Source organism: Cnephaeus nilssonii, assembly GCF_951640355.1.
Source record: "Cnephaeus nilssonii genome assembly, chromosome: 21".
Classification (NCBI taxonomy): domain Eukaryota; kingdom Metazoa; phylum Chordata; class Mammalia; order Chiroptera; family Vespertilionidae; genus Cnephaeus; species Cnephaeus nilssonii.
Window position 1 is genome coordinate 32,632,529 of NC_137092.1, and position 27,459 is coordinate 32,659,987.

Consider the following 27,459-nt stretch of genomic DNA (forward strand, 5'->3'; position numbering starts at 1 on the left):
TGTCCAAACAGGCTCAGCTCAAGCCCTGCAGGGCACAACCGGGACACCAGGAGGAGTTGGCAGGAGCTGCAGTCTTGGGGTGGTGAGGGGAGGGCGTGGGAAGCTTGATCTGAAAACCCCCACTTTCCCCAGAAAGGCAGCTCATCTCTGTGGATGTTCCCATTTAGCCAGACTTTTCAGATGATGGGACATTTACTGAAGAAACGGAATTCAGACATCAGAGAATGGGATAATTGGATCCAGGTGGTATGTTTGGTCGGCTGTAAAGAGGCTGTGCCACATGATGAATATTATTTGATAGGAAAAGTTTCTGCTTCTCTCCCTTTTCAAATGTGTTCTGCGCAGGCAGGATGTCTCAGCCCAAGCCCAGCTGAAAGCTCTTCAGAGACGAGTTGGAGGCACGCAATAGCCTTTTAACAGAGTTAACCGTTTTCGGCACTCAGCAGGGGCAAGCCCAGCTCTCGCGAGGGCTGTAGTGCAGGCAGAAGGACACTGGAGGTTTTGCTTCATTGCTGGGAGGGCAGAAAGCCTTGACCTGCCACCTGAGAAACGCAGTCTGCTTAGCTGTGCAAACAGATGAGAACATGGAGGCCACCCCCCAGTGTCTCCGCTTTAGGGGTGGGGATGGTGCAAGTGTGGCGAGATTGTAGACGAGTCTGAACGCACATCGGCGAGGCGGCACTACCTGACCTAACCATGATCTCTCCTCTCTCCACCAGATCACCAGGGTCCCCGTGGAATCCTGTGAGCAGTACACGACTTGTGGGGAGTGCCTGAGCTCGGGGGACCCTCACTGTGGCTGGTGTGCCCTGCACAACATGTAAGTTTGGGACTGTTCTGAGAAAGGGCCAGGAATGCACAGACCAGGTACTTTCCTGGGGGTGTCGACGAGGATGTGACAGCGGTTTGCAGGGAGAGAGAGCTTCTCCTCTGCTGTGCTGGGAGCAGCAAGAGGAAGACAGGTCACTGGGGGCCTCGTCCCACGCAGCGTCTTTATCTCTCTGTCTTTCATTGCACTTTAAAAAAAATAGATATTTATTATTGATTTCAGAGGAGAAGGCAGAGGGAGAGAGAGATAGAAACATTAATGATGAGAGAGAATCATTGATCAGCTGCCTCCTGCACGCCCCCTACTGGGGATCGAGCCTGCAACCCAGGCATGTGGCCTGGTGGAAAATCAAACCCTGACCTCCTGGTTCATAGGTCAATGATCAACCCCTGAGCCACGCTGACCAGGCTCTTTCATTGCACTTGTAAAGTCTGCCCTCCCAGCTGCTCTCAGTCTATACCTCGTCAGTATCGAAAGGGTAATGGTTTTGGAAAATCTCAAGTGGGAAGCTGTAGAATCTCTAGGTTTCCTGAGAACCTTATGGGGGCAGCCTGAGCAGGTGTCTCCTGCTGCCAATGTAGGGATAGCCGGGCAGTAGAGTCGGGAGTTTGGACTCCATGTAGCTGCTGTGTGACTCCAGCTATTCCATCGCCGTGTCGGGTCATGTTGGGCAGAGAGTCGACGCAAACCCTCAGGTCAGTGGACTCCTCTGGGCCCCCGTCGCTCAATAGGGACAGTGCCTACCTCACAGGTGAATTGTGAGGATTAAACCAACTAATAAACAATCTGGGAATGAGGAAGCCCAGAATAGGCTGCACAAATCAAAATAATTCCTGTGGGCCCTGAACTCTTGGGGGCACCCTTCTGGCCTCATTATTTCAGGATTCCAAGAAATCTGCCTCCCACTCCTACTGGCCATATATCCCAATTTAGTTACACACACACACACACACACACACACACACACAGACACCCGCCATTGAATGCCAGCTCCATAGAAATGCAAAGTTACACTTAAATTTCTGAATTTGAAGAGCCGCAGAGGGAGAGAAAAGGGTGAAACCCTGAAAGGCAGGCGCTGACTAGGAATTCTGTTCCCCAGCAGAGTTGGAAACTCCGTGGCTCGGTGCCAGCCAGCAAAGCATCTCTATGAAATGCGCTGGGTTTGGGTTTGGGGTGGAGGCGGAGGCGGGGGCCAGAGTTCAGGGGCCGCACAATAGCTCTTGGCTCCCAGCCTCTGCAGCAGGTGTTGGGAGGGCTACGGAGGGAGAGAGGGAAGCAGGCGCCTCGCAGATGCAAAATCTGGACTGGATTTGAGCCCACAAATACTGGGTTCCCCGCTTGGGTTTGCAAAAAAAGTTTTGCAAAAAAAATGCTTGCACTGGAACCCCGACATGGAGTCACCATTAAAGGCAGGCAAGGGATGAAGATGCAGGTGACACCCCTGTTCTGGCCCGGGAATGGCAAAGGTGCCTAAAACTGGGTTCCCTCCTGTGAGGCTGACCTGCCAGCCAGTGGGCTCTCTCCTCCAGGGGAGTTCTCCCTCCAAAGAACCCAACAGCCACGCAACGTGTCCTGGGTACCTGCCCCCTCACTGGGCATGGGCACGTCCAACTGTACCCCTCACTCCCTGCTGCCCCGCCTTGGCCACCAGCTCCTGCCAGCATCACTTCTCCCGGGTAGAACACACCAAAGTGATAGACAGAGGATTGCCATCTGGTCAGCAGCGAGGACATCCGCATTCCTCAACTTGTAGTTGTGCCTACAAACCTGTCGGCAATGCCTGAGCCTCCTGGTGGCCCTGGCCCACCCCTGCCATCCTCTAGGCCAGACGTGGCTTCTAGAATGACTGAGCCACAGCATCACAATCTCAGACCTCCTCTGCCCTCCGAACTGCTTACCTGCCCTCAGAGACGCCCTGCTACCTACCAGGGCACGCCTCTCCTTCCAGCCCCTCTGCCTGCCAGGAGTAGGCGGGGAGCAAGCTTTTTCCTGTTTGTATCCAGAGCTTTCTTCTCTCTTCTTCACCAGCCCCTCCACCGGCCACCACCAGCCTGCCTTGGGGAGGGAAGAAGGAGAAGAGCCCAGCTCAGCTCCCGGGCCCACACGCTGGGCTTCAGTGGAGGCAGAGGGCTGAGGGAGATTGCTCAAGAAGCTCTGGGTCCCTGGGGATTCGCAACCTTCCAGTCTCTTCCATGTGCCTTGCTCTTGCGAGTGTGTTATTGTCTCCAGGGCTATTTATCTCTGTTAGGGCTGTTGCCATAAATAGTATGATAAAAAAGAGCCATTTCAGCCAGTCAATGAGATAAAGGCTCCAGTCAAGAGCTCACTTTAGAGCTATCTTAAGGATTCACTTAAACCTCCATAATTCTTTTCTGTGACAGCATTCATATTTAGATCCATTATGTGCCTGGAAAGGAAGAGGGGGAAGGGCGGGGGAGTTCCGTGGGAATCACTGCTCCCCCACCCCCCCTGCAGTGGGGAATCTGGTACTGTCCCCTGGCTATGGGTTTGGGGAAGCACCAGCGTGTTCCCGTGTGACATAAGTGGCAACCACATGCCCCTGTGTGGAGATCCACGGTGCCCACCTGCCACCGTGGGCCGAGGCGCCGCGAGCCAGAGATAAAGTTGTCGGGAAACAGCCGCACAGTTTTCTGACAGAGGCAGCCCTGGCTGCGACTCCTCGTCTGTCTCCCTGTCTCCAGGCATTATTTCACACCACAAACATCTATTTAAAATGTGCCGCGTGACAGGTAGAGTATCTCAGTGAATAAAACACGGTCCCTGCCTTCACAAAGCCATTAACCCAGCCACGCGATCACATGTATGCTGTCCCACACCGCTAAGACCCTGTGCAGACTTTCAAATATCCCTGGAGAAGAATAGTAATAGTCATCATTGATACTATTATTATTATTACAAGGGCCAGGAGGCCATTTTCTAAGCAATAACTCATGTCATCTTTGCCACAACCCTATGAGATAAGGTCAACATTTTACAGTTGGGGAAACTGAGGCACGGAGAGATGAAATAATTTCCCCAAAGAGCCACAGCCAGCATGCAACCAGTCTGGGTTAGAACCCAGGTCGCCTGGCTCCAGAGTTTATATTCGTAGCCTCCTGTGTGCTCACGGTCCCCACCTTCCCTCCCTTGCTCACTGAGAAACCTATAAAGATGCTAACTAGCGCTATGCTTTGTGCCTAAACCGAGTCTCTCATTCTGGGAGTTAATCCCACTTCCTCCTAGCCTGTCTTTCACTGCAATAGAGACCATCTGGGAGGCACCCAAGCCTCTGGGAATGGGAGAAAGTTGTAATGAGGGGACCGGCCACAGCCTCAGAGCAGCAAATCCCTCTTCCTTACGCCTAGGGGACAATGGAGCCCAACAGACGGGTCTCACAGGCCTGACCTCTTGCGAATCTGTGTCTGTGGCAGGTGCTCCCGCAGGGACAAGTGCCAGCGGGCCTGGGAACCGAATCGATTTGCTGCCAGCATCAGCCAGTGCATGAGCCTCGAGGTGCATCCCAGCAGCATCTCAGTGTCTGAGCACAGCCGGCTGGTAAGTCACTCACCCAGGAGGACAGGGGGACACGGAGCACACACACGCGTGTGGGCGGGTTCCTTTAACACTCACACAAGGAGCTGTCAATGGATCGTGCTTTACACGCTCCACGGAAACTATATTTATAGAAAACCCGCGGCAACTGCTATTGTAAAGGGCACCGTCATCCTGCATACGCCTTGCAAATTCATTATCCATTGATCTGTTTTGTAAACCTCGATTTTGCATTTAGCAACCAGCATCTACAACATCCTGCAATCCGATAGCAGATAATGCGTTCTTTGGTAGATGCTGTATTTATAATCCTCCACTCATACAGCCTCTCACAGAAACCTGAGAGTTGCATGTGTGTGTGTGTGTGTGTGTGTGTGTGAGAGAGAGAGAGAGAGAGAGAGAGAGAGAGACTTAATTCACAGTGTGTGTGTGCTTAAAGAGAAGACAATAGCCCTTAACCACCTGTCAAAGTGCAACCCCAAATATTTCATGTCCTCGGGCCCCGCACAATTATTTCATTCTGAAGTTTTATGAGCATTCACGAATGTTAATTAGTTAATGAACCTTCCAAGATTCCCGTTCATTCATCCCCACGGGGAGGTTTTGGCTCCCAGGGAGCTGAGGGAACAAATAGCGGAGTTTGTACCTAAGTCTCTGGGCCCCATGGAAACGAAACTGGGGCAGAGATTCAGCAGCAAGCAAATGTATGGGAAGGCGAGGGGACACCCACTGTGTCTGCGAAGCCCGCTGCTGCTAAATCCACCAGGTGCCCGTAGGAAGACCCAGGAAGACCCATCGATGTCACGGCTCCCAACGCGGAGGCCACAGGGCTGATGTCACTGTGACCGCTTATGGGCACCCCCCACTGCCCGAGGGAGCCAGTGTCATTTCTCACATATTGTTTTAAATACCACTTAGAGGTGATATTGTGGTAACTGAGTACAAGCTCACTTCCGAGTGCACTGAATTCAGCGCAGCATCTTGCCATTAAATCGTTTCTCAAGCAACAGATTCTTCTGGCAGTCGGGGATGTTTTTGCCATTCCAAGGAGGGTGTTCACGCTTGAAAAGGCTGGACACCTCTGGCCTAGGTCACTGGAAGCTGTTCCAGGTAACAGCTGACGTCATCCACGCCACTGGTGCCCAATCCCTGCTTTCTCTCATCCTCTACGCACCCTGGGAAGGGACTGCCCCTCCAGGGGAGCTGTCAGCAGGCTGAGAGCCCAAGAGGGACAAATAAACAGAAACTCGAACACGTTCACCCCATTGATAAGCAGCCCCTGAACCCCTAAGGACAGCCAGAGTGAGGAGCTGGCTGTCTCTCACCACCCTGGTGAGCTCCCGGGAACCTCCAGGTTAATGACCCTTATTCTCCCAGGAGCCAAGGCTATAGCTTGTGAAGGGCTCAGCTCATGACTTGCTTTCAAGCTTGCATGGTTTCATGTCAAAATTAGCTGTGTCTGAGATGGATTTGGGTACCTTTCCCCCTAGGGCACCCCACCCCAGTAATTCATAATAACATTAATAAAGACCATTGACCCTGGCAGCGCTGCTGTAATTGTTCAGTGTCGAAGCCAAATCACCTACATCAGCATCCTTTCTTAGAGATGAAGTCAGGGGAGATTAGAGAGGCAGCGGCAACGGCAGGGCCAGGACTAGGGCCAGGTCTCCAAGCCCCTGGGGCTCTTCCAAGGGCATCAGCTCTTTGCTCCTGAGCCTCTTTGCAGCTCTTTGCTCCTCCCACAGCTCAGCCTGGTTGTGAATGATGCTCCAGACCTGTCTGCGGGCATCAAATGTGCCTTTGGAAACCTGACAGAGGTGGAGGGACAGGTGTCTGGGACCCAAGTCATCTGCATCTCACCTGGGCCCAAGGATGTTCCTGTCATCCCATTGGATCAAGGTAAGAAGTGTCTGCCACGAGAGTCACATGCTAGGGCCGGCCCTCCGAGGGAGACCAGGAGTAGAGAACGCCGGGAACCGGGGTGACCAGTACTAACACAGAAGTTGCCTGACCAAGTCTCCTTGTGCCCAACACCCAAATGGGCTATAAAATGAGTTTGGGAGCCAACTGACACGCCTCAAAGAGAAACTGAGGAACAAGGAAATCCCTCGCTCCCGTTTGGGTTAAGGCTGCATTGGTGTGCAAAGCGTTTTTCTAGACTTCCCTTCTCAGAATGGCTGTGGCTTCAGCCAGTGGTTTCCAGCGGGCTTCTCTCCACACAACTGGAGGCTTGAGGGGTTCTGGCTTAATCCTTCTAAAAGTGTTTCAGTAGCTGAACTTGCCAGACCAAAGCCTGGGGCTCTGTGGGATGTGACTGATGACTTCCTCCCTCAGCCAGGGTGTGGGGCTGCCTGGGTCTCAGCAGGATGAAAGGGACGCGGAAGAGATGACTTAGGGAGGTGCCATCTACCACCTGTGCCCTTCACACCCTGAGATGGCCGAATGACTTACCCTCAGGATCTCCACCGGGCCCGCAGGTTGCCACCTCCATCCTTTTTTCTTTATTTTTTCCAGACTGGTTTGGGCTAGAACTGCAGCTGAGATCCAAGGAGACAGGGAAGATATTTGTCAGCACCGAGTTCAAGTTCTACAACTGCAGCGCCCACCAACTGTAAGTCCTTGTCAGAGCCTTGCCCTGGGTCTGGATGTGGGTGTGGGGTTTCTCTGAGCTCGAATCATATCATATTCACCTCTCAGTCTTCCTATGGGGCCCAGTACATTGTCTGGAACAAGGGAAGCTCTCCATCAAGGTTACTCTCCAGTTCCATTCAGTTTATTCAGTTCCATTCATCCGAATGGCAATCACAGACCAGAGCCTGGGGTCTCATTCAGACTCCCTTGCCTGCCCGCCCGCCCCCCGCCCCCAACAACCCTACCTCCAGATCTCAAGCTAAGAGAGTAAAAAGAAAGTTTGAAGTAAAGACAAAGATCATGGTCCAGAACCATAAGAAAAAGTCTTCATTTCTGACCAATTGGTGGAGCATTTGAACGTAGAGATTGACAGTGGGTAGAGTTTAGACATGTCATCCATGACCAAATGAAGAGGGACTCAGAGATAAGACTCAGCTCTGCATGCAGTTACCCCCAGAGGAGGGACCGGGATGGGGCAATAGCCTTGCCCAGCACCCAGGATAAGGACCTGGGCTGGGAGAGGGAGAGGAGGCTTTAACTCCACTGTGGTCCAAACCCAGCCTTCAACTTTTTAAAAAGGAGGTGGGAACCAGACTAAACCCCAGCTTCCAGAGGGGCTTGAATACAGCCCAACTGACTTCACCAGCTTCTACGGCAGCAGAAAGTCTACCAATGGGTGCCCACAAGCTATGAGATCCTACAGCTGCTCAGGAAGCTGGAAGAGCTAGGAGCAGTGGAGAAATGGATCCACATTCAGTTTCTGCTGATCCTCTCTGGGAAAGAAACTGAGACTTCTTTCATACAAAGTGGGAACAATGGTCACTGGACCAGTGATCTTGGACATTCAGCAAGGAGCGAGATCAAACAACAACTCCATACCAGAGGAAACAGTAATTGAGAATATTCTATGGGCCCATCTTTCCCATTGTTTGGGACAAGAACAGCCTGGGGTCTACATAATAGGCAGAAGTCCAAGGCATCACGTCTATAGGGTGGGCATGATGGACTCAGCAGCCACATGGGGAGAGGGTCTGTTTGCAGCTAAACCTGGGAGGAATCTTTAGCCCTTAAAACAGACCAATGAGCCAGTCCTCATTTCTCCCCTTCCCTGCTCTTGATTTTGATGATTAGAATCATCTGCTAGAGTTCTCGGGCCTCCACAGTAGTTAAGGAAGGAGACATGGCTGAGCCCCATTTGGGACAAATCAACAGATGTGCTGAGAAAGGACAAGTATTAAAAATGGTCCAGGGGGAGGGGGGGAGGAGGAGCCAGGACAGGGCAATAGGGCTGAAGTCAAAACAGACAACATTGCCCACTAACCACTGCATTCTAATCCCAGATATCCCTGTTCTGGGAAATGCAAGCATCTTGGGAAAAGAACCTCCCAACCTTCTTCTCAGACTCCAACACAGTGGTGATGGAACCCACTGTTTGTGAGCGCATTCTCATCTCAATGGCAGTCCAATGTGATGTCACCACTTTCAACCATGCATTGCTGTGGCAACAAAGGTGCTGTCCCAAGCAGTCTTAGGAAAGACAAAAAAAGCAGCTCTCTTTTTATTACCAAAAACTATCTCTCCTGGCATTCATAGTAAAAAGTCACCGAACCAAGTTCAGTCTCCCCTATTAGTGTGGTAAACTGAGGCCTGCAGAGGACAAGTGCTTCAACGAAAGGCACAAAATTAGTCCGTGGAAGAGCCAGGCTTAGAACCCCATCTCATCATCCTTGGACCATTGTCATTATTTACTTGCTGAATCGCAAGGTGTTAGCAAGAATCAGTCAATCTGGCCTAAGCTCATAAATGAAGTCACTTTGGGCATATCGGGAGGGGAAACAAATGGGGGAGATGAATGCAGTTGGCTAATGCACCCAGCACACAGCCAATGGCCCCCAGGGATGGAGCCCCATCCACCCAAATGTAATGAGAGCCCCCACCAGGTGGCGCCAGACTGCAGCCCCGGCCGTGTCCCTTCCAGGTTGTCAAGTCATGAAAGGCTAGGCTAGGGAAGCTGTGGAGGGGCAGGAAGACCAACCCCAGGTTACAGAAACCATTCCCATTCTAATGGTCTGGTCATACACACAGAGCCAAAATCATATGCACATCCTGCAGGTAGAAAGGCAGGGAGGGAAGCGCTCACCCTGGCAAAAATGCATGAGCCACACAGCCTATTGCCACCTATGCCTGGCTACTTGGAGAGCCAGACAAAGTTTCCATTTAATACTGTTTAACTCCCAAAGCTCAGGAACACAAGTGATGTGAACCAATCATTAACAAATATGATTTGAGAGTTTGAAATAACAGGTCATTTAAGGGCTTGAAAATAATACATTTAGCATTGTATTTTTCAAAACCATTTCCTATACATTCTCTGGTTTGATGCTAAACATCCCTGTGGAGGAGCCAGGAAAGTTTGATTACAGACAGATGAAGACATTCCTATTCAGAAGGTGGAGTGACTGACTCGGGGTGACCCCAGTGGCAGAGGCAGAGGCAAGACTGGAATCGGAGCTGCCCAGTTTCTACCCCAGTGCTCTTTCAGCCTTTCTGTCTTATAAGTAGGCCTGTGAAGGGTTTCCCAAACACCCTCTCTTGGCCTTGAACTCTTAGTTTCTGAAGCAATATGTTATATTCAGCCAGAAAAGTGGAATTTGCCTGGAAAACTTCATATTAGTGTTTGCCAATTCCTATGGTGTAAATACTCCCTGTGGCCGATTTCAAGCTATCAACCCACTTGCAAAATTCCTGAGGCTATAAATAACCAGTTCTCATGAACTGATACAGGCCAGCTCTAGCACACCTGTGCTTCATAAGTTACAATATTTCTACTCTGGACTCATTTATTTATTTTTTTTTCAATTCTCTCATCCTGTGAATAGCTTAGAAGGAGAATCCACAATGATCAGTGTTGAGGGCTGCCCCATCAATATACTCTCCTGAGAATAAGACTAGGATAACAGACTAACATCAGGATACATAGGCTACCTCGCACCCTTATCCTCCCTCTCTGCTTCCTTCTCTTTGCCTCTGACTGTGTTCGTCCTTGCAGGTGCCTGTCTTGTGTCAACAGCGCCTTCCGCTGCCATTGGTGCAAGTACCGCAACCTCTGCACTCACGACCCCACCACCTGCTCCTTCCAGGAGGGCCGGATCAATATTTCGGAGGTAAGCGGGGATCACTTTGGCCTGGCATTGTTCCCAGTGAATCGGAGTGGCCCTCCCTTTCAGATGGTCAATCCAGCAGCTTGGCCATCTCCTGGCTCCGGCCCATCTTGGTCTTCTTCCAGAGATTCTACATGTTAGAAAGCCCTGTTATTGTAAAGTTCAGAACGTGGCAGGAAACACCCCAGAGGCAGAGAAAGTGCGCTGTATCTAGTAGACTCCTAAGACTCCATGAATTCAAAAGCTTGAGGGGAATGGAAGGTTGAGGCTGAAAGCTTAGAGGAAACATATCCCACCAAACAGACTCCAGGGTCTAGAAAAGTGCAGTGAATGGCATTTATTCTTTGAGTCTAAGCCCTTTGCTTGGCTGCAGACATAGTCTAGTTAAATAGAACATTCACTCTCAACCATTCTTTCATGCCAGCTTCTCTTCCAAGTGTGAAATTCAGTGATTCTTTGACTCTGATGTATGACTGGGTGGGTGGCCTATAGAGAGAGAGAAATTCAGCGAGTGGAAAGAACCAGGCCTTGCTAAAAGTCCCATTTTATTATGTAGTCCATGTTTCATCCCTAAGGCCTGACCCACCTTTGTTATCAAAACAGTGAAAAAAAACAATTGCTTATCTTTCTATGAATATTCCATCCAATGATTATTCACTGATGTGAACTTTCTTACATGTTCACGCTATGCCTTAGGACAATGAAGCCTGCTTGGTCAATTCCCCTTCCCCTTCCCAGTTCTTTTGCATTTGAACAACTGTAGAGACTTTATGCATTCACACATGTGCATATGTACAATCCCTCTTTTTTTTTTTTTCTTGTAATCCTCAAGCGAGGATATTTTTCCATTGACTTTTAGAGAGAGTGGAAGGGAGGGGGAAAGACAGAGAGAGAGAAACATCAATGTGAGAGAGACACATCGATTGGTTGCCTCCTACGTAGGCCCCGACCAAGGCCAGGGATCAAGTCTGCAACTGAGGTATATGCCCTTGACTGGGATCGAACCTGGGGCCCCTCAGTCCGTAGTCGGACACTCTATCCACTGAGCCAAACTGGCTAGGGCTAACCATCCCCTCTTATTCTACCTTTTAGAAATCCACAAACATAAATAGGTGACAAGTAGCATTTGCACTTATTGCTATAGCCTCTCTATACATGTCTCCCTCTTGGACTAAACCACAAGATCCTTGAAGGCAAAGGTTACATCTTACCTTTAAGTCCTCAGTGCCTTCTTCAGTGAATGTTTGTGGAATGCATGCCTGAAAGAATGGATGGACCAAGGACCACTCTACCCAAATGCCATTGATAGAAAGGGTTCCTTGGATCTATGTGTCTAAGATATCAAGAAATAGAGCCTCACGTGCCTCCTAATCTTGATAGATGTGCTGGCTGCTTTCATGGATAAACATAAGAAAGCAGGCCTTGATATATTTTGATAATTTTATTTGTCAATTATACCTCAATAAAGCTAAAAACACTTTTTAAATTATAATAAAAAATAAAGAAAGCAGGCCTTTGAAAGGTTTCCCAAACACATACTCTTGGCCTTGAACTCTAAGTTTCTGAAGCAATATGTGTTATATTCAGCCAGAAGAAATGGAATTTGCCTGTCGTATAAGAGAAACATAGACAGTGCCCAAGGGGATTTAAGGCAGACCCACCCCCAGGTGCCTCATGATGGGATGGGATACATAGTAGTCACTTGAAAACCTTTGAGGAAAGGTTTCTCCTCCAGCCAGTTGCTCGGCTTTGACGTAGCCCACCAGTAAGCAGTGCACGGGTCTTTGTGGACCCTGGGAATCCATCCCAGGCCCGGGGTTCTGCAGGAGCTGAAACTGCTCTCAGGCCTGTCTTCTCACCGGTCGGAGAGGCCTGAGAGCGTGCGGAGGGAATGGAGTGGGCTGGTCACCCCAGCTTGGAAGTGAATGGAAGAATGGGAAGGGAGGGAGGTGGGCCAGGAAGCCCAGAAGCCACGGGCAGACCTGCTCAGGCAGCAAAGGATCCAGATAGTCTCAGAGACTGGCCTTCACATTGGCTACTTCTAAACTGCTAAGTTCCTTAAGAAAATACAGAAATAAATGGAGGCGGACCACAGGAGAGAGAGAGAGAGAGAGAGAGAGAGAGAGAGAGAGACACCCTGGACAAGAAGGAACAGCTGCTGCATTTGCTCCTAGGGGCTCCCCCTCGGGCAGGAGAAACCCAAAGCCAAGCCTGCAACCGCCAGCAGCTGGAGCGAGGGCAGGAGTGTCACAGAGCAAGACAAATAAACTGCCTGGTGTGGAGGCGGTGGGGGGGGGGGGGGGGGGAGGCCTGGGGGGTGGGGAGCTGGGCCCCAGAAGGCTAATTGGAAGCATGCGGGCCTCCCTCTGCCTTTTAGAAGCCACTGGAACACAGCTTCCTCTCAGCCCCGGGGCTGAGATTGAGGCCTGAGGTCCATGCAGTCCAGAGAGCTGGGCCTGAGAGGAGCTTTAGCCCCCGCACCCCCACCCCTTGCATCTCAGGATTGAATCAATATGGAAAGAGGCCTGGGGGGAACCCAGAGGCTTCCCATTGCCTTGTAGTTTTGCTTTTCCTCCTTAACGTCTGGTCCCTGGAGTAGGAGAGGTGCCTTTGTCTCCCCGCACCTCCCACCTCCCCGAACAGGAATGGGGCGGACCCCTCTCATCCTGCTCATATGCACAGGCCGAGGGTCCCAGGGTAGGCTCTCCCGAGGCCGGTGAGGGAAGCCCAGACTCCATCAGCCCCTGATTTTTCTCAGGAAGGGAAATAAGGTGCAGGCTCCCAGCGGGTTGCCAAGCCTTGCCACTGTGCAGCCCATCCCAGCGCATAGCTCCCCTCCCCGCCCCCCTGCCCTGCTCTCTGTCCAGAGCTCTGCTTATGGGAACCCCATTCCTGAGAATGTGCAAAGATGCACGTGTCCAGCTTGGGAGAGGTTCCCCAACTCTACTAGGAGTCCTCTCTGACAGCCTCAGGTTCTTCTGGAGATTGGAAACCCCGTAGGTGCCTCTTTGGGGTTCCTAGAATATCTCTTTTATACTTGCAGTAAGGCACCCCCTAACTCTGAATCAAAATGTTAGGTGTGTACTTCCTAGAAACAACATATAACTGATTAGCTGCGTTGATTTGCATAGCAACACGAATGCGTTACACATTTGTAGTTCTCTCACATGTGACAGGAGCTCTCAGCGTGTGTGTGTGTGTGGGGGGGGGGGGGCGGGTGGGATGGGGGGTACAGAGCAGCAGCCACAGCACCTGGGAACGTGTTAGAAATTCAAATTCTTGGGCCTCATCCCAGGTTAGCCCGAAGATTGAGAACCACTGACATATGGCATCTCAATTGATTCTCGCAACAGACCTGCAGTTTCACATAATTCATATTTGACATACATAGTAACCAAGATGCTACAAATTCAGGATTTTTGCCCAAGGCTACAGAGAACTCAAGCATCCAAAAAAGCTGAGTACGGTCTGCTTTCTCCAGAAAATCAGGGCCAGTTAGCGTCTCTGTCTGCATTGGCCACAGCCACACTGGAGGACCTGACCGTGGTCTGGCCTGTTGCTGCTGGTCCTAAGGGTTCAGGCGGTAGAGGGACCCTTCTCCATGGATAGAGAAACTGCCCCTGGAAGGTGGGTCACTAGTGCCACACCCAGAGACAGAGGCCGCCGGCCTGTGCGGTAGGTCTGCCCACTTCCTTCCAGAGGACTGGTGGCCCAACTCCACGCGTAGACTTGACAACAAGGAAGCGCTATTCTGGAGTGAATGCAGGTGCAAAAAATGAAAACACAGCAGTAAACATTTACTGAGTGCTTACTCTATAAGCAATATTTTAAATACCTGTGTATCTCATTTACTCTATGAAATGGACTCTATTATGGAAAAATAAACAGGTTTAGGTATACACATGCGAGAAATATGCAGTAACAATATTAACCTTGTTCATTCCATGTATTATCATTTACAACATACTTTTATACCCTTTCATGCAAGCTGGTGTCGTCAGTCATTCTCGGCCCCATTTTCTAGATGAGGAAACGGAATTGCAGTTGAACCATCTCTTGAACTCCCATAAGGTTGTGAACTAAGCCTCCCCCCTCCGCCCCCCACCACCTCAGAGCACAGAGGATCTGTGATGGGAGCCCCCAAATCCTCCACCTCCTCGGGCTGGATCCAGCTGCGACATGGTGTTAGCGAGCGGAGTGCACGGGAGTATGTATGGCTTTCAGCTTTAAAAGCTCATCTCCCTCCATGGCTAAGCCAGGCCTAGTTAGATGTAGATACATAAATATCTTCTTTATGCCCTGCCCCAGGGGAAAGATAGAACCAAATAAATCCGATTAGCGGCCCAGGATGCTGGCTGCTCTCTCTCTTTGAAGTCCAGTGGGTGAAGATAATGCCATTTTCACGTGGGAGAAGTCGTTTCAGAGGGCGGCGGAGGGTCCCTAGCACTGAACGCTGGCGATGCACAGCTGAATGGGAGGGCGATGCCACCCTAAGGTCATAGGGCTCCTGTGCCAGGGTCCTGCCCTCCCTGTGGTCGTGTTGCCTCCTCCCAGCCTCCCCGTGTCCCTGGGATATTCCCAAATGCATCTGTTCATCCTGATGGCAACTCAGGTGGCTGCTAAGGAGGTGATGCTGCTGCCTAGAAACAGAATAAGATGAGCTCGAGAGGCCGGTCCACGCTGGGAGGCCAGTAGTAGCAACGGGTGTCTTATCGATGTTAGTGACAGTCCTTCCGTCCCACGGAAGAAGAAGCATAGCATGGTTTTTTGTCTCTTGTTATTAGGACAGGAACTGTGTGTGTGTGTGTGTGTGTGTGTGTGTGTGTGTGTGTGTGTGCACGCTCACAGAAGCAAACAGGTTGGGGAGGCCTCATTGTAGCTTATAAAAGCCATCACCTTCCTCAGGCTCTAGGGGTATTGCATTTCTGACAATTTGGCAATTTTCTGGGCCACCCGCTCTGCTGCGCCTGCCTTCAGCCCTGGTCACTGATTTCCACCCACGACTCGCTGCCCCCTCGGTGCTGCATCCTCCAGAGCAGTGGTCGGAAAACCGCGGCTCGCAAGCCACATGCGGCTCTTTGGCCCCTTGAGTGTGGCTCTTCCACAAAATGCCACGTGCAGGCGCGCACGTACAGTGTGATTGAAACTTCGTGGCCCATGCGCAGAAGTCGGTTTTCAGCCTAGGCGAGTCTATTTTGAAGAAGTGGCGTTAGAACACTCAAGGGGCCAAAGAGCCGCATGTGGCTCGCGAGCCACGGTTTGCCGACCACTGCTCCAGAGCATTTCACAGCCCCGGAGGTCTCTGTCTTCCCCTGTTTCCCAAGAAGGCATGTACCTGGCCACCAACCACTTTTTTCTTTTGCCTGAGAGACTAGCAGGACGAATCCTACTCTCTATGGCCTGAGAGAAACAGCCAAATACACAAGCAAAAGCATAAGACATCCTTGTCTCCTGGGGCAATCTTGGAGCCTGTTTAGGCATTTGGGAAGCCCCCAGTAAAATTATCTTTAGCCCATTCGGGTGTAGCTCAGCGGTTCAGCGTCAACCCAGGAACCAATAGGTCACCGGTTTGATTCCTGGTCAGGGCATATGCTCAGGTTGCAGGCTCCATCCCCAGTGGGGGGGGGGGGGGCGTGCAGGAGGCAGCCAATCAATGATTCTCTCTCATCATTGATGTTTCTCTCTCTCTCTCTCTCTCTCCCTCTTCCTTCCTCTCTGAAATCAATAAAAATATATATTTTTAAAAATTGTCTTTAAATGTAGTGCCAAAAGGTCTGAAACAGCAGACCATAAGGAATTTTTGTAAAATGTAAGAATTTCATAGGAAAAAAAAGAAACTCCTAAGAGCCCTCATAATAAAACAAATACCTATATAAGCATATCTTTTTATCGAAGTTAAAAGCATTCTACAATCCTGTTTACTAACCCAAGACATTATACTTCCAAAAGCACATCTTTAATGCTCTGCTACTGAAATCTGAATTTGTTCTCCGGGCTCATTAGAGATGAAAAACAATGGCCATCATTTACAATGTGTCAACTAGTCCCAGGTCTGAAGATTTATTCTCTCTCTCTCTCTCTCTCTCTCTCTCTCTCTCTCTCTCTCTCACACACACACACACACACACACACACACACACATTGTACCTCAGCCTCATTTCTAGTCTAAATTAACATTCCAATTTATTAGACTCAATGGGGATTTTTTTAGCCACTCACAGGAAGCAGTACCTCCTTTTCCATAGGATGCCTGGGTTTCCCTAAAGTGGTGTTTATTTTTTTCTGGGCTATAAATATATGAAAGACTCTCTCAAGAGTACCCGCAGGGAATAAAGGTTAAAACTCGGCAAAGAGCAAGTTTATGAGTTGGCAGCTTGAGGGACTGGCTTCTGAACAGGGACCCCTCTTTCTGGGGTCGCCCTGTGATCCCGGCTCTCATGGAAACCTTGCCTGCTTGGGTCCTCGCATGCAGCTGGCCCGCAGGCCGGGGTCAGCACCCGGAGCTTCGTGCAGGCCTCCTAGATAGGTTTCCATGGGAACTTTCCCTTGGGTCCAGCTTTTCGTAAATCCTCAGATTTCTTCATAGACATGGGCGTACCAGTTTGGTAATTGTGTGATTCCAGAAACAATGGCCACTTCCAACCCAGCTTGGGCAATCGAACTCCTTCTCCAGTGTCTTGATGTCCAGAAGGCAGGGCTGTCTCCTCCTCTGTAAAAAAATCTAGAAATAGTCCTGACCGGTTTGGCTCAGTGGATAGAGCGTCGGCCTGCTGACTGAAGGGTCCCAGGTTCGATTCCGGTCAAGGGCATGTGCCTTGGTTGCGGGCACATCCCCAGTGGTGGGGGAAAGGGGGGTGCGGGAGGCAGCTAATCGATGTTTCTCTTTCATCGATGTTTCTAACTCTCTATCCCTCTCCCTTCCTCTCTGTAAAAATCAATAAAAATATATATATATATATATATATATATATATATATATATATATATTAAAAAGAATCTAGAAGTAGGATCTAGAAGGAAAGCTAGAGATCTTTTTGTCTGCTGCTTTGTTTTCTCATTTTTCATTTACCCGCCCAGAAGCAATGACCAGGTATCCACTACCTGTCCGGAACTGGGATAAAGACTGGGGACACAGGGCCTGATCCTCAAGGCTCACAGACCAGTGAGAAGGGCAGGCCAGCCAGAAACCAATTCTGAGGGCTAGAGGCGATCAGGGGAGGATATCCGTAACCCAGCCGGGAGGCCAGTGCAGGGAGAGGCTCAGGGACAGCTTCCCAAAAAACGAGATGCTGCCCAGTCATTGTGGCTCAGTTGACCTATGAACCCGGAGGAGGTCACAGTTCAATTCCTGGTAAGGCACATGCCGGGGTTGAAGGCTTGATTCCCAGCAGGAGGTGTGCAGGAGGTAGCCAATCAATGATTCTCTCTCATCATTGATGTTTCTATCTCTCCCTCACCCTTCCTCTCTGAAAACAATAAAAAATATATATTTTTTTAAAAAAGAGGGAGATGCTGAGTTTGCAGACTAATTAGAGGCAATTAGCTAAAGGTGGGCCAGGAGGAAGATTGGGGGTGGGGGGAGGAGTGAGTGTTTCCCATAGAGAGAAAAGTACCTTCAAAGGACCAGAGGTGGATGATGAGTAAGGCTGGTCCCTCAGAACTAATCTTAAGCTCACATGGCTGGACCCTGATGCCACAAGAACCGCAGCGAAGGAGGTAGGCAGGGGCCAGGTTGTGAAGGGCCTGCATCCGAGGCCCAGAGAAAGGAAGAACCTGCCTACGCCCAGCTCTCCCGGTTTCCCTCTAAGGCTGTCCATTGCTGAACGTTGCCTGTTGAGCAATGTTGGGCCTTAAGGTTCGTCTCCAGCATCAGGACAATGTATTGCTTGTGACCGTGCCCCCAGGCACTCAATGCCAGTAGCTCCCTCTGCAGGGTAAGGGCATCAACCCCGCAGACTCCCCAGCGCTCCCTCTGCGAACCACAGCAGACGGGAAGGGGATAGGGAGAGAGGCACCATCTTCCAGAATTTTCCTAGTTGATCCCTGGAAACAGGAAATGGTTGCAGGGGGAGGTGACAGCCAGGTCCTCACTGAGCGAGGCTACTGGACTCTGTCTTCCTTGGAGAGGGAGAAAGTGGGCAGGGGATCGGGGCTGCGGGGAGCTGGAGAAGCAACATCTAGGAACAGAACTGAGGAAAAGCAATCACTTCCTTTCTCAGGGTCCTTCTCAGAGCATCTCCCCATCAAGACCTGTTTTGTGTGTGTGTGTGTGTGTGTGTGTGTGTGTGTGTGTGTGTGTGTGTGTGTGTGTTTCAGTTTTGTTTTCAGAGCAACGTGGCATCCATGCAGGGCCTGGTAATGAAATGAGATAAAAGGCCAGAGCCAGTGTTTAGAGCATTGCTGGGAGGCTGACCAGCCTCCTGGAAAGGCCGCAGTGGGAGCTGGGAGCTGAGGCTGCTGATAACAGACCGCCTCAGGCAGGGACAGTGCGAGGGGCTGGGGAGATGAGTGGAACCGAGAGGTGGGGGTTCCAGGTTGGAGGCAGGGACGCAGGGAGCCTCTTTCATCCTGTGTCTCGGGAGATAAAATCCACAGGCTGTCACACCAGTGCCTGGAAATTAATTCCTGAAGGGTAACACGCATACCAGATCCCGGACAACTTGTGGGCTGGGAATAACAGTATCAAGGCCGGGAGCTAAGAGATCGATTTCATTTTCCCTGCTGACGCCACATGCCCCTTGAGGGAGGCATGTCTTTCTCCTGGGCAGCCCACCGGGATACCAAAGGGTCTGGCCTGGCCTCGGGCCCTGTCCTCTGCCCTGCCTCAGGTGAGCAGGAAGGTGTGAGCCGGACAGACAGAACCTCTCTGCTTGCTCCCCCAGGACTGTCCCCAGCTGGTGCCCACGGAGGAGATCTTGATACCCGTCGGGGAAGTAAAGCCCATCACCCTTAAGGCTCGAAACCTGCCCCAGCCTCAGTCCGGCCAGCGAGGCTATGAGTGTGTCCTCAACATCCAGGGGGCCGTCCACCGGGTCCCCGCCCTGCGCTTCAACAGCTCCAGCGTCCAGTGCCAGAACAGTTCGGTAAGAGGACTCGGGCCTGGGCCCTGCCAGGAGCAGGGCTTCTCTCACCCCTGCCAAGGCCTCAGCCTGGCCTGCCCCAGCTTCCAGAACCTCCCAGGTCCACAGGCAGATCCCAGAGGCAGAGGACAGAGGGGCAGGCATGCATGCCAGGCCCCTCAGCGAGCGCCGATCAGGCGATAGTGTCAGAGGAGCGGGAGTGCTGTGCGCACCCTAACGGCAGAGCCGAGAGCTCTGTGCCCTTTCTGAGTTGGATGAGTGCCTTTCGGACTTTGGCGACACTTCAGCCAAGGCCAGTCGGACCCTGCAAACCCCGTCCCCATTCAGGGAGTGGATAAACCAACAGGAGGGCGCTGCGCAGGAGAGACCAGCAGGAAGCAGGATGGGATGGGGGGAGGCGGGAAGGAAGGAAGTGGAGGTCGTGAGTTTCAAGAGCAGCCAGGGTTCAACCAATTCCAAACGCCAGACAGAAAGCCCGAGGTGTTTAATTATAATAGCAGCCCGGAGAAGATCTCCTATCTGCCAACTCCCTGTCTCCGCAGGTGGGAGGTCAGCGGGAGATGGGGGTGACATGACAAAGGTGTTGAGGGAAGCTAATTCGCCCGGGAGAGATAAAGAGGATCTGGGCCTCTTATCAGGGAGCTGTCAGATTGCCGGGTCACAGGCGCTTGATGGAATTTGTAATCGGTGGAAGGCCGCCAAGCACAAAGGGAAGTTGGGACAAGAAAGAAATGGAACAACAAAGGGAGAAGGTGGCAGGAGGGGCTCCGGGCAAAAGGGCTGGTGGGGACATGCCCTGAGAGCTAAGTGGCTGGGGCTGGGGCGGGGGTTCCCAGAGGTCCCCTTCACGGAGACACAGGGCCTGGGCCACCGAGAGAGGCTATTTCTGACGTGTGTGGCGGGGTTACACATCCTCTGTGGGGTCAGCACCATAGAGAGTCGACTCCTGGACACAGCTTGAGGCCGTTCGTGGCAGAGCTGATCAGGTATCTGCCCATGAGGCTCTGGGCCCTTCCCTAGCAGAGTGTTGACCAAGGTCAAGCTCACGTGCAGAAAGAAAGGACCATGCAGGGCCCAGCCAACCGTGTGTTACACACATGCTCTGCTCGAGGCTCTGGGGTTTACAGGCAGCACATGCACCTCTGGAGAGAGTAGACTTGCACGGGAAACAGTCCCGGGTTAAAGACAGAAGCTGGCAACCCCAGGGGACAGAGAGCCTGGGGAGGGCTGGCAGGGGTGTCAGAGAAGACACCTGGGGAAGGCGAGTCTGAGCTAGACCAGGAAGATAAGGGTGGGTGAAGGACCATGTCATAGGGAGAGGGGGCATTCCTTGTGAGGAGGGAACAGAGGCATGGGGGGGGGGGGGCGGGGGACGGGGGCGAGTTGGCTTACAGTCAAGTGGGTTCAGAGATTTCTGGAGGAGAGCAGAGGAAGAGAAGGTTGGAGGAGTCGGTTTGGACCTGGAAGGCACTGAATGCCGAGCTAAGGGGTTTGAGCTGGATCCTGTTGGCCTTAGTGACTAGGACAGTGATCGGCAAACCGTGGCTCGCGAGCCACATGCGGCTCTTTGGCCCCTTGAGTGTGGCTCTTCCACAAAATACCACGTGCGGGCGCGCACGTACAGTGCGATTGAAACTTCAGGGCCCATGCGCAGAAGTCTGTTTTCGGCCTGGGCGAGTCTGTTTTGAAGAAGTGGCGTTAGAAGAAGTTTAAGTTTAAAAAATTGGGCTCTCCAAAGAAATTTCAATCGTTGTGCTGTTGATATTTGGCTCTGTTGACTAATGAGTTTGCCGACCACTGGCCTAGGAGCCAGGGTGGTGGGCCTCAGAGATATTTGAGCGGCACATGGGGTTCCTCTGATTGGCCCGCTGCTGCTTTCTCAGCCCAGGGAACCGGAGTCCCTCGCTTCTTTCCTGCTGTAGCCCCGGTCCCCTGAGACGCCCAGCATCCCTGCCCCCTGTGGTAGCCTCACCAGCATGTGCCTCTGCCCTCTCCCGCAGTACCAGTACGACGGGATGGACATCAGCAACCTGGCCGTGGACTTTGCCGTGGTGTGGAATGGCAATTTCATCATCGACAACCCTCAGGACCTGAAAGGTAAGCGGCTGCTTCTGGGTAAAGTTGTGATCTGTCCGTGACCCCGGGAAAGCCCGGGGCTGGCGGGATCAGAGCCTGCGGCCGCTGTGCCATGAATAACACACTGCCTCTGTCAGCGGAACTCTTCCGAGGGTCCGAAAGCAACGTTTGGAGCCATCAAAGGAGTCCTGTTGGGATCCCTGTTTTATTACAACCAGAGCATCCGCCGTGGCTGCCGGCTCATCGCGGTTTCCTTCGGCTCCCAGAGACTTTGAAGTGTCTGTGGAACCTGACCTCGGGGAGCAGGGGGCGGAATGTCCCACCAGTCCCCCTGGAAATGGGGGTCTTGTTTCCAATCAGGTCCTGGTCCCGTCCTGGCACAAAGAAGCTTTTCAAGGCTGCTCCCTGGTCCCGGGGTGGGTGGGAGAGGCCGGCATGGGGACTCAAGTGCACAGCGGGCGCAGGAAGTTCAGGAAGGAGCTGGGCTGATGCAGGGGGCTCTCCCGGAGGCTCACCCTCATTCATCGTGTGCTGCTCCTCCAATGTGCCAGGCAGGTGTACCCGCAGTTCAGTCAATACCAACATTCCATCATGCTCTCAAGAATGGCAAAGGCACCTCCAATTTGATGAGCACGCATTGATTATTTTTTAAATATATTTTTATTGATTTCACAGAGGAAGGGAGGAGAGGGAGAGAGAAACATCAAAGATGAGAGAGAATCATTGATCGGCTGCCTCCTGCACACCCCACCCTGGGGATCAATCGAGCCCGCAACCCGGGCATGTGCCCTGACCTGGAATTGAACCATGACCTTCTGGTTCATAGGTCGACGCTCAACCACGGAGACATGCCAGGCAGGCTGAGATTATTTTTTAAATCATTGCAACAACCCGGATAGGTATGCACCAGTATTATGCTCATTTTATAGATTAAAAACCCGAGACCCAGTGAGGTTAAGAAATGGACCAGAGTGCTCACTTCGACAGCACCTATACTAAGACTGAAGTGATGTGTCTAGACCAGTGATGGCAAACCTATGACACGCATGTCAGCACTGAGACGCGTAGCCATTTCTGATGACACGCGGCCGCATGCCGAGGATAAAACATTTGCTGCTCCTGAGGATGAAACATTTACGACTAGAGTCTTGGAGTTAGTTTTTTCCTCATAGTGACACACTACCCGAGTTATGCTCAGTTTTTTGGTGAAGTTTGACACACCAAGCTCAAAAGGTTGCCCATCACTGGTCTAGACTACATATATAGCAGGGCCCCTGCACAAATGTGCCAACTCACAACGTGTTTTGCATTTTTAAGACGAATACTATATGATATCTTTATATGTAGAATCTTAAAAAAAAAAAAAAGGCAAACTCATAGAAACAGGAAGTAGAAGAGTGGTTGCCAGGGCTGGGGGTGGGGGGACCAGGGAGAGGTGTATAAAAAGGTACAAACATTCAGCTAGAAGATGAATAAGGTCTGATGATCTAATGTAAAACATGGTGATTTTAGCTAAGAACACCGTGTAGTACAATTAAAATTTGCATGCAGAGTAGAACTTACATGTTCTCACTATGTATATGGTGAAGGATGTGTGTGTTAATGAACTAAATGAAATGAATCCTTTCCTTGTGTATGTGTATAGCAAAGCATCCTGATTTCAATATAATACGACCTTATTTAGTTTACCTCAATAAAGCTGGAAAAAAATCAAGAAAAGAAATGGACCAAGAGTCAGATAGTAAGAGCCAGGGTTTGAACCAAGAGAGTCTGATTTCAGAGCTCACGCTGAACCACATCTCTGTCTTCCCAGTGACTGAGGCCACTGTGGGGTGTGACGCCTCCTCCCCCCCCCCCCCCGAACCCACCCTCCCCCTTCCCCCCCCCCCCCCCACTGTGAGCCACATGCCTCACCACAGTTCAAACAGCTGGGGTTGCCACAGGCCTCTCCCTGCGCCTGAGGGTCACCCCGGGGACACCGGGAGGGAGACCGAGGCCACAGCAGGCCCTGCAAAGGCTTCAGATCCATGGGCTGCGGCTCCCTGTCCCGGACGCTGCCTGAAAACCCATGCTGCTTACACGGGGGCGAGAAACTGAGCCAGGGAGGGGTTTTGTGTTTTTCTCTTTCTCCTCGTACCCAGGCCACACTTTCTCGGTGCTAAGAGATAGACATTTCCCCTGCTGAGCTTCCAGGCTCAGTTCCCAGAGGTTGCCTGTGCACCTGGAGCTTAAAGAAAAACCGCCACATCCAAGCTGTCGCATCAGAACCCTCCCTTGCGGTGCAGGACAACTTTTAAGCAGCTCTTGAGTGCACGGGCGATGCCATCTTCACCTCCGTCTCCCACCCAGAGCCCCAGGATCCTGGAGGCTATGCACCACATTGGGTGGAAGAGGCCATAGCATTTGAGGACTCGAGTTCTAGATTCTAACAAGCCGGAGTTCACGTCCTATCTCTCTCACTCACAGCAATGTGGACACGGGCTCAATACCGTTCCTCTCTCCGCCCCAGGTTCCCCATCTGTGCAAGGGGGAAAGGATGCCCTTATCTCAAGGTCATCCTGAGCATCCCATGAGATGCTAGACATGGACCATTTGTGCACAGTGACAAATGCTCAGTGTGTGCTTGCTCAGTGTAAGATGCCTGTTTCCTAGGATTCCTATCATAGGAAGCCACGGGCAGGTGGATGTTTAAATCTAGTCCCTACAGCTGGGACTGGGTACGCTTGACAGAGCAGAGGAAGAGGATGAGAACCTGTGGAAGAATAAAAAACTACTCCTTCCCTGGGGCATGTACACGGCCTCCCGCAGAGACACGCCAGGACTCCTGAAAGCTATGTCTGCTTGACTTGAGTGGAAAACCACTTCCTGAGTATTCTGCTTCTATAGATTCTACTTGGAACTCTGAGTTCAAAACACCAGCAGGCAACAACCAAACCCCAGGCTCACAAGACACAGTTCTGCTAACTGGCCGGTCAAGGGCTTCTAAGTCAGGGAATGACAGGAGCAGCAGCAATGGATTTGCAGACTTCAAAGTGACCTGCTAAGTGGCCACTTTGTCCTCTCTGGGGACAGCCTCTCCATCCACAGGGGCATGAACAGGACGGTGGTAACCCTCTTCCTCATCAGTGCTGCCTCTACTTTGCCAGCCGCCGGGCCTTTCTGACGCCTCTCCCAGACCCACCACTTACCACTGTGCCGGGCCAGCTGCCTCCCTGCTCAGGACTTAGAGTCCAGCAGCACAGCCAGTTGGAATTTCAGGATCCCAGCTTGGGGCACTCACCTAAGTGAGCTCCAAGAGTGAACAAGTCTCTGAGCTTCATTTTTTAAAAATATAATTTTATTGATTTCAGAGAGGAAGGAAGAGGGAAAGAGAGAGAGAAACATCAATGATGAGAGCGAATCACTGATCAGCTGCCTCCTGCACGCCCCACACTGGGGATCAAGCCCGCAACCTGGGCATGTGCCCCAACCAGGAGTCGAACCGTGACCTCCTGGTTCATAGGTCGATGCTCAATCACTGAGCCATGCCGGCTGAGCTCTGAGCTGCATTTTTATGTGAAATGGGGAAGTTAGTCCTCCCATCTCAGGATGAGGCCACATGTGAGTCAGAGAGGTAGCGGCATAAGAAGGTAGTTTGTGTTCAAAGAAAAGATAACAAGCAGGTACAGAACATCAGGTATGTTATAGGCCCAGTGCTTAGCACTGAATATATTACATCTCATTCAAACCTCACAGAAAACGATGATTATCCCCATGTTATGGATTAAGTAAACAAGGTCCCAGGAGGTCAAAGTCTTTGTCACGTGGCTAAGGAGGGGTGAAGCTTCCATTAAAGCCCTCATCCTCATCCTCACCCTCATCTGATTCAATCTGGAGCCAGAACTTTTAAATAATGTTATTTTCTGTATTGCCTTTATTTTTTTTAAATATATTTTTATTGATTTCAGAAAGGAAGGGAGAGAGAGATAGAAACATCAATGATGCGAGAGAATCCTTGATTGGCTGCCTCCTGCCTGCCACTACTGTGGATCGAGCCCGCAATTGACTGGAATGAAACCGTGACCTTCTGGTTCATAGGTCGATGCTCGATCCACTGAGCCAAACCAGCTAGGGCTCTGTATTGCCTTTAAGTGATTACTAAGATGTTCCACTTATTGTTAATTATTCATCAATTGTTCTTGCAATGATCACGATGATTATTGATGTTATCTGTGGCTGGGGACGTTTCTGTCACACCTGTAAGAAGAGGGTAAATTGTGGGAGGTCCCGTCCCACCCGCTCTGAGACCGCCCTCCTGTCTTTGCAGTCCACCTCTACAAGTGCGCGGCCCAGCGGGAGAGCTGCGGCCTGTGCCTCAAGGCCGACCGGAAGTTTGAGTGCGGCTGGTGCAGCGGCGAGCGCAGGTGCACCCTCCACCAGCACTGTGCCAGCCCCTCCAGTCCCTGGCTCGACTGGTCCAGCTACAACGTTAAGTGCTCCAACCCGCAGATCACCGAGGTGAGTCCCCCGAGTTCCAGAGCGGAATGGGATGGCCAGGAGCTGACCCCAGGGCAGTGGGACAGGAGCGCCAGCCGAGCCTTCGTGGAAGAGTTCTTGGCCTCTCGGGGGTGTCTCGATGGCCCAGGTCCAGGTGTCAGTGACAAGTGTATGGAAGTGTGCCCTCGCGCCTGTGCAAGAAAGTGCGTGCACCCAACAAGGGAGGCAGAGCCAGGCCTGCTGGCCAGGAAGGGGGGCGGCACTGGATGGGAAATTGGCCGCGTGGTAGGTGCACGTTTCAGAAAGCAGGTTTTGCTTGTCTCAGCAGAAATGTGATTTCAGCAGCTGAGATTAGCTCCGAGTTGCACAGTTGAACACGGAGGAAGTCAAGGCAGGCGCTACCTCAGCCACCATGCCATTTCCCAGGGTTTACTCTGTCCCGTGTTGTGTGTGCATTTTAATGGAAAGAAACAGGTAATTAATTATCCTAAAAAAAAGCATGATGTTTCCTGAATAGCAAATTGCAAAGGACGATGAATAGGTGATGTACATGGAAATGCAGCTGCTGGGGTTTGGACGGCCTGGGAGAGGCATAGTTGAGTTTAACTCTGCTGGCGTTAATGTGCTCATCACTCTTCACCGCTCCCAATTCGCTGACTGTCACTTGTGGCTGTGAAACTAATTGCACGTTCCTCTGGTTACGAGGCAGAGAGGCCTGGGCAGGCACCACCGTGGTCTGCGTTTGAAGAAGGCAGGGTCGGGCTCCTCTTCTTCTACCGCTTTTCTGAGCAGAAGCTCTGTCCCTTTTCCTGCCTCGCTTTCACTCCCGGCCAAAGAAAGCACCTCTGCTCTCCCCTGTATTGTCTGGTCCTGGGAAACCTCTGAAGCATCCTTATGATCATATCCAAGATGCAGAACAGAGCAAAGAAAACCCTCGCGATCAAACGAATATTGTTAACCTACAGCTGGGTCATTTGGAGAGGGAGCTCATATCCACGTAGTGGCCTTGGTTGGTGCGGTCTCATGCAGTCCTCACACCCACCGTGGGAAGTATACATTCTCAGCTCCATTTGACAGCGGAAGACAACGTGGCTCCGAGGAAGGGAGTGAGTTGCCCAAGTTCACACAGCCGTTAAGCGTCAGAGCCCCAATTTTAGCTTGGGTGTATTTGATTATAAAACCACTAGAGGCCCAGTGCACGAAATTCGTGCATGGAGGGGGGGGGTTGTCCCTCAGCCCAGCCTGTACCCTCTCCAATATGGGACCCCTTGAGGGATGTCCGAATGCCCGTTTAGGTGGGATCGGGCCTAAACGGGCAGTTGGACATCCCTCTCACAATCCAGGACTGCTGGCTCCCAACTGCTTGCCTGCCTGCCTTCCTGATTGCCCCTAACCGCTTCTGCCTGCCAGCCTGATCACCCCCTAACCACTCCGCTGCCAGCCTGTTTGCCTCCAACTTCCCTCCTCTGCCGGCCTGGTCACTCCTAACTGCCCTCTCCTGCAGGGTTGATCACCTCCAACTGCCCTCCCTTGCAGGCCTGGTCCCTCTCAACTGCCCTCCCTTGCAGGCCTGGTCCTTCTCAACTGCCCTCCCTTGCAGGCCGGGTGCCTCCCAACTGCCCTCTCCTGCTGACCATCTTGTGGTGGCCAT

General features: G+C 51.6%; 1 protein-coding gene across 1 annotated transcript in view; it reads left to right on the forward strand.

The window, feature by feature from the left end:
- PLXNA2 (plexin A2) overlaps positions 1-27,459 on the forward strand; it is a 213,599-nt gene that overhangs the window by 130,644 nt on the left and 55,496 nt on the right. The window contains exons 5-12 of the mRNA XM_079761625.1: positions 720-820; positions 4,264-4,387; positions 6,130-6,283; positions 6,899-6,995; positions 10,065-10,179; positions 19,059-19,259; positions 21,257-21,353; positions 25,639-25,829. Of these exons, the coding sequence (XP_079617751.1) occupies positions 720-820; positions 4,264-4,387; positions 6,130-6,283; positions 6,899-6,995; positions 10,065-10,179; positions 19,059-19,259; positions 21,257-21,353; positions 25,639-25,829 (1,080 nt within the window). The remainder of the gene's footprint in view (positions 1-719; positions 821-4,263; positions 4,388-6,129; positions 6,284-6,898; positions 6,996-10,064; positions 10,180-19,058; positions 19,260-21,256; positions 21,354-25,638; positions 25,830-27,459) is intronic.